The sequence below is a fragment of the Lethenteron reissneri genome, chromosome 26, assembly GCF_015708825.2.
Source record: "Lethenteron reissneri isolate LAM-NWPU_2019-01 chromosome 26, ASM1570882v1, whole genome shotgun sequence".
Lineage (NCBI taxonomy): Eukaryota > Metazoa > Chordata > Hyperoartia > Petromyzontiformes > Petromyzontidae > Lethenteron > Lethenteron reissneri.
In genome coordinates, this window is record NC_083804.1 from 16,519,312 (window position 1) to 16,533,692 (window position 14,381).

Genomic DNA, 14,381 nt, shown 5'->3' on the forward strand with positions numbered 1-14,381 from the left:
TCAACCCAACATCGTTTATTATACATCCCAATAACGACATTTACACACAAGAAGCCCCAAAGGTGCGTCGACAAGCACTGCCCCTGTACGGAGTCCGAAAGTGCACGCCGGATGCGTCCGATGGGACTGGTGGACGTGGACTGTACACGGTTCGGGTTTGGGGTTAGGGTCGGTCTAGGGTTGGGTACCATCCATGGTTGGAATGGGGGCACACTGGGAAGCTCAGGCATTTGTCCGAATTGGCATGCCCTGGATTTGGACCACCACTGTCGAACCCAACACCTTAAATCTGGACACCAATTGTGCGGCGAATGATTGAAGTTGTAGATAAGCGTGGCGAGGGGGGGCGGCGGTGTAATGGGTTTCACACTGCGCCATGTACCCCACGCACCTTAGTTCGATTCCGGTCCCGGCTACCATCAGTGGCGAGTGACACTTAAACCGGTTCTGGGCACCTCCTACCTCCTCCCACCCTTCAACACCCCCACAATGACCAACGTGGTGACGTGTGGGCAAACGTCACCCACGGACGAGACGGCATGGGGAAGGGCCGTCATCCAGCAGTGGATTGACAAAGGGCTGCACATTCGTAGCGAGTGTGACGACTGAACTCCTGGGCCATTTTCCTGGTACATTCCCTGTGAGCCGGTGGTCGAGTGCAACCCTGGACTGGTGGAGTTTGAATAGAGGCATGGTTGGGTTAGGGGTAGGGCCCATGCCTTGGTTTTGAGGATTACATTTCAATTAAACGCACACTTGACATCCCTGCTTTCCCAAAAGCCTCACATCAACCTTCGATAATCGTGGCGGTAATTCGGTGGTAATGTGCTGTACCGACGATCCACACACAGTAAGGGTGAAACTGCTCTGCGTTTACCATACATTGGAGCACAACTACATTGCACCAGATTTTAAAGGTAAATCTGAGATTACCTGTCAGGTACACCAGCTGAGGATCGCAGGTAAAGGTGAAACCAGTATATACGTATAGACAGAAACCAGCAAAGAGAGCATTTTCCATAATGCAGCATCCGCAGCAGCTAAATACTGCGTGTTGAACGGAGCATGTTCTGCATTCCATAACATTTATGCGAATACCGATCATCCAAAATCAGGTGGACAAGCAGTGCTAATTTAATGGGTGCAGGTTCAATGACTGTCAATCAACGCACGCCAGTTGTCCTGGACATGTTTCAGCCAGACAGCATCACGGGAACCACCGACATCCCTCACAATATCCTGCAAACTCCGCAAAATGTTACATGTTACTGTGTATAACAACACAGCGCAGCCAGACACAGCCACCGGTCTAGATAACACTCAACACATTCGTTAATAACAATGCACTAAGTTGAATGTGTGTAACATGCGAGCTTGCTTACAATGGCCCTTCTTTAAAACAGTGGGGCCCATTATCCAAAATGTTGCCTATTATAGCTATATATTATTTCCTTTCAGGGCAATGTTATTTACGAATGTGTACAGTTTTTGCTTGTCTATTTGGACTTATGCGACACTGCCAAAGCAGCGTCATTTGTGCGAAATGTAAAAAGCTCACTCTCATTATCATATACCAAAACCACCACTATAAACACCAACACCATGAACAGTGCAAGTGCATAAGTGACACCTCAAAAGGCATCAAACGCCCCCCCCCACCCCCCCCCCCCCCCAATTATCAATATTTTTATAACATCGTTAGTCCAGCCACCACCCCATGAGATTGTCTTCACCGTAGGTAACAATCATCACACTTATCAACATCACTTTGTAGTCTTGCTGGCAGAGGAGACTGCCCAGGTCACTCTTGCAAACGAGACTATTTGGGTCTCTCGAGTTCTCAGTTGGTTAATCGAATTGAAAACAAATTAACTTGAAGCTCTTCCACACGGCTGTTAGGCCAATCGGGCCCGGCTGGGCGATTGGGGCGGCTACTCGTGGACTGTGAGCGGCGCCGAAAACCGTTTGAGGGGCGACATTTCTCAAGACGATGGAAGAGACACAGAGAAACACGAGAGTAACACAGAAAGACGTTGGCACGGAGAGTGAAAAATACAAAGGTACACACACGCGCGCACAGAACCAGAGACGCTGAGAGGTCCAGACACGCTCAGAGCCAAAAGACCACTACCTCCACAATTTAGGTCACCCCACACAGATGCACATACGTTAAGGCTGACCCCGGGTTCAATCCCAGCACGGTGCGTGCGGTGACGTGCCATTAAATGTGATGTAACGTGGCGTGCCGTACAGCGTCTATGCGCGAGACGTGGGCTGCTTGCAGCCGCGCGTATAGGTACACCGCGTGGTGCGACGACGCAGCGGCGCTACGGCATTGCGAGATCATGAAACGCTGACGCGATGCGGTACACGGTGGGATGGGCCGCGAGTTCCATGGCGCGCGTCACGTGGTGAGTGCAGAACGTGGGGTAACGCGACGCGACGATGCGTGTAGAACGTTGGGTGACGTGACGTGGTGATGAGATGGCTGCGATGCGGCGATGCCATCAGGCCTTCTGGTACATCCTGCGGAACTCCTGGAGGCCCCGGACCATATCCCTCTTCACGCAGTCCACGTACCCAGATCGACCCACAGACGGCACGTTCTGCAATCACGGACAAACCACAGTTTGATGCTACGCTGTCGGATTCTTTACGATGACTGCGCCTACAAATTGCATTTTGACATCATATATCCTCGTCTTCTTGGTTCTTTCGGTAAGGTCACTTGGATAGAAAAACAAATACAATTAAAAAATATAATAAAAGCAAAAAAAACCACGACGTTTCGATCGCAACACAAGCGGTCTTCATCCTCTTTTCTCTCCGCCTGATGAAGACCCGCTTGTGTTGCGATCGAAACGTCGTGGGTTTTTGGTTTTATGAAAAAAAATGATATCTACGTGACTTTACCGAAAAAAACCAAGAATATGAATTCCTGCAGTCACGAAAGTTTGAAGTCAAAATATATCCTCGTCTGTTTACATATTTGGATAAAAGCCACGCCAATATCTGTTTTGTATATCTGTAACTTAATTTGTAATTGTGCTGCAATGGGTCTGATAATAATGTCCCCGAGCCAACATTACGCTGCAGGAAATGTCTTATTTAACACGGATTTATATTTTTTGAATATTTTCTATTTCTGAAATGACACAGTTATTTTTGGCTCCAATTTCTGTTTGATTCATCTTTGTACCCTAAAATTAGTTTAGCTTTTTTGCCATTTCGGCGACCCAATTCACTCTTGCAAATGAGACTAACACTGATCCATTGCGTTCTCAACCTGGTTGATCACATGAAGCTTAAACTCGACAGGACATTGTCAAAACATCCCAGGCGACATCACGGCATCATAGGTAACATCGTGAGATCGCAGGAAACTTGAGAACGTTACAAGCAATATTACAACAGACATAACTACAGCATTACAACATCACAGGCAAAATTACAATATTACGGACATCACAGACCACATCACATCACTGGCACATTGCATGGACATCACGTCTCCACTGCACATTTGCCATCAGAATGTTTTGGTGTAACGGTGGAACGTATTGGACGTGTGTCATATTGCCAGGTGGCGTAGTATTGTTTATATTTAATGTGGTCGTGTGTTGTTTTGGCATGATATGATATTTATTTTATCTGGTGGCACGGTGTTTAAGTTTGGTGTTGGGATTAGTGTCGTGTTAATTTGGTGTGGTGTAACTACGTCATGGTGTCGCAGTATGTGCCTGGTTGCGCACGGTTGCACGTGGTTGCGCACGGTTGCACGTGGTTGCTTGAGTTTATACTTGTTGCACATGGTTGCGCGTAGTTGATCGCGGTTGTACGTGCGCGCGGTTACACGTGGTTGTAAGTAATGGTACATGGTTCATCATGGTTGTGTGCGGTCGATCGTGATTGCGTGGTTGCGGGTGATTGTACTTGGTTGCAGCGGTTGCGTGTGATTGTACGTGCGAGTGGTCGCAAGTGGTTGCGCACGATGTATGTTCGCAGGAACGTTGAACTTCTTTCGTACTTAACATAGCCGACCGTGCTAATCGGAGGTGCGGGGAAAGGACAACAAACTAAACACAAGATTGCGCTTGATTGTGTGCGTGTGGTTGTGTGCACGTGGTTGTGTGTGCGTGCTTGCGTGCGCATGGTTGGATGTGCGTAGTTGCATGCGCGTGGTCGCACCTTGAACCCGCGGTGCAGCCGCTCCCGCATGACGCCGATGAACTCGGCCTGGCTGAGCCGCCCGTCATTGTTGGCATCGAACAGGGAGAAGACGACACGCGTCACGCGCGCCGACAGCGGGCTGCCCGTCACCACCAGCACCGCGCGGCGGAATTCCTCTGGCGGCACAGCGTCAGGCAGAGCGACAGCATCGCGACATTAGTAAGCAGCATTCCAACATTAGTGTACACAGCATCGCCACGACAGCATTACACACGTCACCAAAATCACACATTACACGATAACAGTACGCAAGACACATCGCACAGCATTGCATGACACACATCACAACAGCATCGCACAAAACACACGGCATTACACAACACACTGAAAAAACAGTGCACATCATCATCAACATCACACAACACATACTACAAAATGTGTGTCCCCTAACTGTATCCTTGTTGCGTGTCCCCAGTGTCTCCACTCTGTGTGTGTCCCCATGTGTCCCCGCGTGTTCTCCCATGTGTCCCTGTATATGTCCCCCATATGTCTCCATGTGTGTCCCCACATCCCCGTGTGTGTTCCCCCGTGCGTCCCTGTATTTGTCCGCGTGCGTGTCCTCCCATGTGTCACAGCGTGTGCCCCCCCCCCCATGCATCCCTGTGCGTGTGTCCCCCCACATGCCCCCGGGTACCCGGTCCGATGGGCAGGCCTGCCCGCGTGTACATCTGCACGGCGATGGTGAAGTCCTCGAGGTTGTTGAGGAACTGGAAGAACGCCCGGTACTCTTCAAACGTGATGCCCTGTGGGAAGGACGGCAGCAAAGCACAGCCTCTTCGGCACGTGTGGCACCACGAGCATTGCACCACTCACAGCACATCACACGCATGACACACCACGCGGACAGTACGCCACGCACAGCAAACCACTCATGGCACACTACACGGACAGCATGCCACGCAGACATAGCACATGCAGACAGAACATGATATGCATAAAACACCACACACAAAAAAACAAAGACCCCCCCTCCCCGCCCCCCCCATATAGCCTTAACAGACTGTTGAGGCAAGTGCTGCTGGCGAGCGTAGCTATGAAGGCCGGCACTAGGGGGTGGGTGGCCAGCACCGTGCCCGGCCACCTTTGTCTCCCAACTGGTGATGTTTAAACACTGCACTAGGTATTCTTTTGAGGCCGAGTCGACACGCACACAGCACACACAACACCCCGATAGAGACACACACCTAGAGCCAAAGACCCTCATGTAGCCTTGTAGGCCCAACAGGCAATTGATGGTAACAAGCACCTATTAGGGGTGGCAGTGCACATGATGGGGTGGTGTGGTCAGGTCACACCTGGTCACGTTTGTTTCCCCAGTACTGATGTTAACGCACTCATTACATGCCAAGTCGACCTAGGGGAGGCCTATGAAGGGGTGCAACCATCATTGGCCACCGATGTTGCGCCCAGGCTAGGAATCGCAAACTTGCAATTAACACCAGAGTCATCCTTCCACACTTACCACGAGAGCCATCCTTCTGAAAGCATTTAGGAAACAAATAATACAAATGCAGTAATGTAGCACATATCGTTGCTTGTCATTGTTACGTTCAAGCAGTCTGCATCACCTGCTATGAGAGGTTAATAAAAAAATACGGACACTAGCAAAGACAACAAAACAAAAACATGCTGAGGGTACGCAGAGAAGAAGCGTGCAGAGGAGCAAGCCTGGAATTATACTGCGAGTCAGGAAGAGGAGCATGTGGATCAGAGCACAAACGGTCGAATAAATGTGTAGTGTGTGGGGTGTAAAGAGGGATGATACATGAATAGGTGTGTGGTGTGTTAAGAGGTGTGGCGTCTGCAGGTGTGGTATGTGAAGAGGTGTGGTGTGTGTAGGGGGCACAGGTGGTGCATCAGCCAGTCATCTCGGTCATCTTGGTCAGTCGACCCGTGGCACCTGCTGGGTCTGCCCTGTGACCTCCTGCCAGTGGGTGTTCGACACTTCACGTGGTAGCCTCAAGGTGCACTTGGCCTGGCACAAGCGTCGTGGTGACGTCACCGCCACTTAGTGGAGAATGGCTGTTGTTGTTGTTATGTGCATACGTGTGGTTTGGCGTTTTCTGCCGCACTGAGTCAGGCAGCAGGCGGAGGAGGTGGAGTTGGGGAAGGTGCAGTGCACACCTCGTCGGAGTCGAGGTTGCGGCGTCCGCGGTGTGCCGCGCCCGTGTAGCGCAGCACGGCGCTGGCGAACTCGCGCTGCGTCACGCGGCCCGTCCCGCGCGCCAGCTCCTCAAACTCGCGCCGCAGCACCTCGCCCTGCAGCTCCACCATGAACCTGCGCGTGGGCACCATCGTTCGTAACTTTAAAAAATCTGGCAAAATCTGAACCGTGACGCCGGCACACGTGGCCCAATCTTTTTTCGACTCGCGTCACGTGATGTTTAACGTCGACTGTGAAGCGGACGGCGCGTATCATATACGGTTGTTCCACCCACAAGTATGAACCGGGACGGCCGCTGGGATGTGAACCGCGAACCTCTGCAACAATCGACAAATGCGCGACCGCCCCGTTCCGTCTCACCCACTATTGCTTGAAAATGTTTGTTTTCGATTTTGATTTCAGGAACTGAATCGTGACCACGAATCGTGGCAATTCATTGATTCGTAGAAAACGTTAATTGTTACTCGGTCCTCCTGCAGCTCCGCTCTCGTTAAAACCAAGGAACGATTCACAAATCAAACGTGGACCACGTGAGGAGGCAACTCACTTCTCAAACTCTTGGTAGCTCAGGGACTGATCCTTGAAGAGGTGAAGGACGAGCGTGGTCTCCAAAGGGGGGGCACCCCCCACGACCTACACGGCCAACAACAATATACAAACACAGACATAATTTCAACCGTGATGATGGGTACAAACTTAGTAATCATTGGAAAGATGTTATCAACCACGCAAAAAAGACTTAATTACACTTTCTTGGACCATCTTATCTGACAGGCACTATTTGACTTTACTTTACTGAGTGTTAACATCCCCAGTTGTTTTTTAACAGTACTCTCTTCATTGTTCAGCCAGCATTGGTATAAACATGGGCAATTTCGTTCTTTGTCTATCATGTGTATCAGACCTCCCCTCCCCCTCTCTGCCCATTGTGTTGGCGTGTGCAGCAGCAACCGCGTCCAAGCCGTCGTTCAATTTTTGGCCCGCCCCCCCTCCCGATGAGTTGTACTAACATTCTGATGAGCTCCCCCCCCTCTCCTCCCCCTTCAACTTGCTTATAAGGGATTACATCTTGAATCATTGCCTCACTTGATGCAGCTAATTCGGCTGTGACGGTCCCACCTGATGACGGAGACTTGTGTTGCCTCCGAAACGTCGTTATTTTTGTTTTATTTTATTTTCATTAATTTTGATGTTTTACCTACGTGACTTTACCGAAAAAAACTAAGAACATCACAATCAACGCACGTAAAGTAGACAACTAAATCACATTAACGATATCGTTACCACTATCATCATTATTAAGAGTGGAAGGATTCAGCCTGCCACGCCCCCCCCCCCCCGCTACCCTACACCAAGCGAAGTTGATGACTTTAAGGGTTGAGATTCAATGCATTGGCCTTGAGTGACTGCAGAGGTCACATGAACACATTGGGTACAACAAGAGCGAATCTAAAACATCAATTCTTACACACACATACACCACACACACAATTCGCCACATGCACTGCGAGTTCAAGCATTAATATCGATGCACCGTTACACCAACACACAGCAATCATCGCCCTCTACTGCTCGAATAATGACGGATTACAGGCCAAGTGCCAAGTTATCTCGTGGCCCTGGGGAAAGCTGTCACTGGGCGTGCCCTTTCAATTGTTTGAGAGGAGATGCGATGCAAGTTTCCTATCGTGTGTAGAATTCTCCAAGACACCCCAGAAAAGCAAATCGTAATTGATAGTAATCACCAAAAACATCAGCATCAACAAAGACAACATAGACAAAGACAGCCTGTATAGGCCACACAGACTTTTGGGGCAAGTGCTGTTAGCAAGCATTAACTAAGGCCAGGGACAGCACACGAGGGGGTGGTGTGGCCGGAAAACCACACCCGGTCGCGTTTGTGTAACCAGTGCTGGTGTTTACACACGGCACCAGGTACTCATTTGAAGCTGATCGACCTGGGGTGCGGGGGGGGGGCGGCCAGGACCACTTTGGATATCCATCACTGATGTCAACCAGGACCGGCAACTCAAATGAGATAATCACTACGCCACCGCTCCACCCATCACCACGATCAACATCTACAATACCATCACCACCACCACCATCATCAGCATCGACTTCAGTATAAACACGAGCAGCACGACATCGATTGCCACCTGCATCGCAGCTCACATCACCACCCGGAGCTGCGTGCGTGCGTGTATAGATGCGTGTGCGTGTCACCTCCGTGGTCTCTTCGAGCGAGTTCGTAGATTTTTCCTTCTTTTTCCGAAAAATTTTCAGCAGCTGCGTCGCACATACAAATGCACAAAGACAAATGCCCCCCCACCCCGCATAGCCTTTAACAGACTATCTGTGGAAAGTGCTGTTGGCGAGCACCTATGAAGGCATACACGCGGTGCACAAAGCGGTGGGCGGCCAGCACCCACTGCCTGGCCGTCTTTATACAGGTAGGAACAACAGTTCCACACTGCCCACCAGGGATTATTTGTCTGTCCGTCTGTCGTGCATAGCCACGCCCTCGATTTGTATGTCATAGAGCGCTTCGGGCGGGCTCAGCACCATGTGACGCGCCGCCCCACGTAGCTTGCGCCGCGTGACACGGATCGCACGAATGCGCTGTCCAACCACCAGTGCCGATGTTTTACACATCGCACCAGATGCAAATTTAAGGCTGAGACGACCGAAGGGAAACCCAGGACCGGTTTAGATATTCGCTGTCGTTATTGCTCATGGGCAGGAATCGAACTCAGGTCAGTTTAACGCGTACGCTTTCGCGACTAATATTATCCATATTAGAGGTTTTTTGGGTTAGATCGCGTATATGTGTCGTTAAACCCGCCACCACTGCCAATTAGTAAGGTTTGTCACGTAAACAGCACATGCTAATTACTCGCTAGCTCAGCAAACTGTAAACCCACAACATTTACAATTCGAGGACAACAAACTAAACTAAAAAGAAATTACATTTTGTATGTATTGACCATAGACACGTGCCGTACGCTTTAAAGTGGATACCGACGATTGCAAAAAATATAGGACGCATGTGCCAGTTTCATGGTCCAAATTTGCCCAAAATAAATGTTAATTGCCCGCAAATTATCCAATCACAACCAGGGATCAAGTAGAAACATTGTCCCCCTACAGGCTATAAGCCGATTAATTATTGAGATAATTTTGCTGCTATAAATGTCCACATGATAAGCCACTTTGTTGGGCTATCATTTGTGGCCAGGTGGCTTGTGAAAAAACAAGTTAATACCTCCGTGGGCTTTGCCTGGTAGGATGGGGATGGTTTGATTTTATTTGTATGTTTTTGGGTGATTTGTGTTGTCTTTCCTGTACCTTGTCCTGCTACCGTGTTTTTGCATTGTTTGTTTTTGTAATGTTCTGACCCCGTGACCCTACCGGACATATGTGAAAAAGAGCTGTATAGTTCATCAAATTACTCCAGTATAAAAAATATATTCTGAATCTGGCTACAAGCTTCGCCGGCTCTAGTGTCTTGCCCTGGCCATTACAAGCCTCCCCGACTGAGCCAGTGAAGCTGCCTCGGCGTTCTCTGGTTTGTAGGCAACGCCGCTGCTCAGGGTGAGGGGAGAGTGGTTGGGCTGCGATGGCCGTGGGGGTGGGCCCCTTGCTGCGGGCACCTTCATGAACTCCTTCTTGTCCACGCGCTCATTTCCATCGGTGTCAAACATCTTGAAGAAGACCTGGAAGCCGGCACGGGGCTCTGTGGCAGAGACACGCAAAGCCCCCCACCCCCCCCCATGCCCTCATTCAGTCGCTCGCACGCTCATGACTCTTGTGCATATTCAACTGATCACACAATTCACCAACCAAACGAACGAGAACTATTTTTAGTTTACTAGGTAAGGGCCACTGCGCTCCATAGCTCTTTTTCAGAAGTGACCTGGCCACAAATGATAGCTCAATGAAGTGGCTTTCATGTGGAAATGTATAGCAGTCAAATCCTCTGAATGCACCTCAATTCTAAACCACTCGCAACAACCACCGTTCACCACTAAGTGGCAGTGATGCCACCACGGTGATTGTGTGCCAGGCTATGTCCACGTGAAGTGTCGAAGGCTTGCTGGCAGGAGGTCAAGGGACAGACCCAGGTGCCATGGGTTGACTAAGAAGACTCACAAAGACAAATATTCCCCATATTGACAAACCAGACTGTTGGGGCAAGTGCAGTTAGCAAGCACCAATGAAGGCCGGCATGGCACACAAGGGGGTGGGTGGCCAGCACCACACCCGGCCACCTTTGTCTCCCAAGTGGCAATGGTTACACACCGCAACCAGCTACTCATTTGACGCTGAATCAACCTCGGGGATGCCCATGACCGGTTTAGATAATCGTCTCTGGTGTTGGTGGTCATGAGCGGGAATCGAACTCGGGCTGCCGGGTTTGTAGCGCAGCATGCTAACCGCCATACTACCGCTCCTCGCTAGAGCTCCCCGCGTGAGCGTGAGAAGACTCACTATCACGTGCTCCACCAAGCACTCTCACTATTGCCTGCTGACAATCCGCCGACTACTCACTCACGTGGCTGCTGTGATGTTAGTGGCTGTCATATTTTTTATGGTGGTTGCCGTGATGTCGGTGGTTGTTGTGCCGTTAAGTCATCGTTGTTGTGGTGCTGTTGGTGGTCACAGCGATTGACTCTGCGGGGGACTCACTGGTGAGGATGCACACCAGGAAGAGGTAGTCCGTGTACGACAGCATTCCTGGGAGGGGGTAGGGACAGAACGGCACAGTTTAGACCCTAACGCATGACAGGGTGTTAGGGTGTGCGTGCAGGTGCACGCGTTTATATGTGTTTGCGTGATTGCGTGCGAGTGTGTGAGAATGAGGACGTTGTGGTCGTGGTTAAGCATATCGGAACCAAGCTTTTATTTCCTGTAAGCAATGCACAACATATGTGGCCGTCCATCCATTTATAATGAATATTTTAGGTTACATTTCCGCAGTTAATTCTAACCGTGTCATCCGCGGCGTACTACGAGATGAAGAATCCATTCAGAAATCTCGCAGAGCAGTGCACCCCCTACGGCAGAAATCGGTTGCAGAAGAGATTTTTATTCTTGAAATTTACGGGAACTCTCCCAAACGTGGCAGGGACGGTGGCGTATTGGGTGGCGTGCGCTGCACCGTATAGTACGGCCCTCGTTAACCACGAGTAGTGATGCGAGCGGTCGTGCGGTAGGCGATGTGGCTGTGTGGTGCGTGCTGTGGGTGTGTTGGTTCGCGTGGCTGTGGGTGTGTTGGTTCGCGTGGCTGTGAGTCGCTGTGGTTGTGCAATTGAAGTAGCTGCGGTGGTCACCACGGTGGCCCTGGGAGGTGAAAAAGTTGAGCGACCCTTCCTTTAACTTGGGGGTGTTTTTGAGAAGTCGATCAGCCTCCTGCACATCCACACACGCGCATACACGTACGCACATGTTAACACGAGTAAACATACACACACATACAAAGAAAAATACCTCTGCATAGCTGTACAGACTGTTACGGCAAAGGCAAGTCCTGTTAGCGAGCACCTATTGAGTCTGACATGGCGCTCGAGGGGGTGGTGTGGCAAACACCATACCCGGCCGCCTTTGTCTCCTCAGTGCTAATATTTACACACTGAAACCAGGCGTTTACTTCTGGCCAAGTCAACCTAGAGAAGGCCCAGGAACAGAGTCAGATATGCCGATGATCAAATGACCCAGAATGCATCTGATCTCAGAAACCAAAAGTTGAGCAGGTTTGAGCCTAGATCGTGTTGGGAAGGGACACCGCGATGCTCAAAAAAGGTTGTCATTGGCTCAGGGGTTACGCGATGGGGAGCACAGCAAAACCCATTATTATACTGTACTTCTACACTCGCCACTTTCGCCAACCCGCACTGACCAACGTGAAGTAAGGTCAAACAGCTCCCAAGACCTGCACGGCACGGGGGAGGGCCCTCATCCCACGGGGGAGCGACAACAGTGCTGTATGTGTGCGAGGGTGTACACGTGCACTCGCGTTGCCACGCAGGTATCTACGGCCCATAGACGATCGGTCACACGCACACGCTGGAAAAAAGGGCACCTGATGGATGGAGAAACTCACTTTTTTTGTGATGTACTTCCTGCTCGTCCAGCCTAAGCAGAGAGGGCGGAGACACAGGACAAGGCACTTAAGGATCTCCGAACACAGGGCAACATCGTCTGGTCTGCCTCTGGGAGCTTCCCTGCCACACAGCAGCATTAAGGCAGCTAACACCTCCTTAGGTTATGGACAATCCGAAAGATGTATTGTTTCGGATTGATCTGAAAACATGAGATGATCGGGATGAGTTTGGAGTTTGAGCGCGTCAGATTTTTCTGGGTAATCTGGAATTTTTCTTTCAGCGTTGCCGAATTTTTCTTTCGGCGTTGCGGATAGTTTACATGACGTGCTCGTATAAAATGTATTCGCACTAACAGCAGTGACGTCACCCCATGCCATGTGACGAAGCTTTTAGTGGAAAAACGTGCAAGTGACCTCGTGAAATCGACGCCACTTCTTGTGACGTCATGGTGGCGAGATGTTCCCTACCTCGCCTGGTTTACAGGAGGTTATGGGTTCGATTTCGACCCTGATGTCTGATGTATATTTGGAGTTTGCATGTTCTCCCCGTGGTCGCGTTGATTTTTCTCTGGGTCCTCTCCACATTTATAAACATGCATTAAGAGTATTTGGCTGTTATCCAGTCCCACGTGATAAATCCCCTTCGTTGAGCTATGATTTGTGGTCAGGTTGTTTCTGAAAAAGAGCTAAATAGTTAAGTGGGCCTTGCCTGGTAAAATAAAAAATAGTTCAGTTTATAGTTTAATATGCACGCTCGTGTGTCAATATGCCAGTAAACCTACGTCATTCTACACGGTCCCAAAGCGCACCTAGCCTGGCATGATTGCAACGGTGATGGCACTACCACCACGACCACCACTTAATGGCTGTCATCGTTGTTGTTGTGTATGCAGCGGTGTTTAAACAAAGGCGCACGTGAACCACGCCATCCAAAGCCGTAACGCGGGCGGCTGCTGATAAGGAGGCAGTAACTTCTTGCCCGGTAACGTTCCACGCGCACGTGCCTTATCTACCGCAGCGCACAGCGGCAGCGGTCGAACACAGAGATGGTGAAGAGGTGGTGGAGAGAGAAAGACGAAGAGGCTACGGGAGAAGGAGAGAGAGGGGAGATGCCCAAACGGCTCGGGTGTATTTGTGGGGACGGGGAGCAGAGTCCTAAGTGCTGTGCCCTATCTCCTGGCGATCACGGCACCCAGACCACAGCGGGGGTCTTACACCTGCAGGGGAGCGGGGGCCTGCCTCTGGGCTGCAGGTGGAGGTGGAGAGAGGCGTAGGTGATAGGCTGGAGTCCTGGACGGGGTGGATTTAAGATGCAGATGGTCCATTGGACAAAGTGATGCGTTCGAGTCATGAATTGGGTGCATGTGAGTAGAGATATCCCTCAAGAGGAAGGGACGAATTATAGTCTTGAGGAGGGTGAGCTTGGTACAGACATCCCCTACAGAGAAGGCAATAAGTTGGAAGTCCTGAATGGGGTGAAGGTTGGGACAGAGTGGCATCGCTTGGTTGGCATGGGTCCTTGAATCCCAGTTTGGCGTCCTTCCCCGTACCTTCGATTAGCGTGGCTGGCTACGTAAGGTGCAGAAGAAGTTCAAAATACAACATACATACAGCAGTGTCACCCCCTGCACAGACATCAAACATAACTCTCCCATCGCTCACTCTCCCCATTCTCCTCTCTCTGTGGGCCCCTATCGTCGTCACCCCCCCCACCAACAACCAGCCAGACGGCAACAAGCAGCCCTGACAAAGCACTGCATCGACAGTCAATAATAAAGATTGTCAGTAAACAAATCGGAACTGCTCAAATTGCGACGTGGGTACGGTCGTTATCGCTCGTGGCGGGACCTGGCGCAAACAACGCGCGAGTGGCAGGTGACGGCG

The 14,381-nt window shown here is 50.5% G+C and overlaps 1 protein-coding gene across 1 annotated transcript in view; it reads right to left on the bottom strand.

The window, feature by feature from the left end:
* LOC133348023 (calcium uptake protein 3, mitochondrial-like) overlaps positions 1-14,381 on the bottom strand; it is a 34,793-nt gene continuing 20,412 nt past the window's right edge. The window contains exons 3-12 of the mRNA XM_061560837.1: positions 12,498-12,529; positions 11,728-11,806; positions 11,084-11,131; positions 10,048-10,130; positions 8,621-8,683; positions 6,942-7,027; positions 6,355-6,508; positions 4,865-4,973; positions 4,189-4,346; positions 1-2,606 (exon numbers count right to left, since the gene is read on the bottom strand). Of these exons, the coding sequence (XP_061416821.1) occupies positions 2,508-2,606; positions 4,189-4,346; positions 4,865-4,973; positions 6,355-6,508; positions 6,942-7,027; positions 8,621-8,683; positions 10,048-10,130; positions 11,084-11,131; positions 11,728-11,806; positions 12,498-12,529 (911 nt within the window). The 3' untranslated portion in view covers positions 1-2,507. The remainder of the gene's footprint in view (positions 2,607-4,188; positions 4,347-4,864; positions 4,974-6,354; positions 6,509-6,941; positions 7,028-8,620; positions 8,684-10,047; positions 10,131-11,083; positions 11,132-11,727; positions 11,807-12,497; positions 12,530-14,381) is intronic.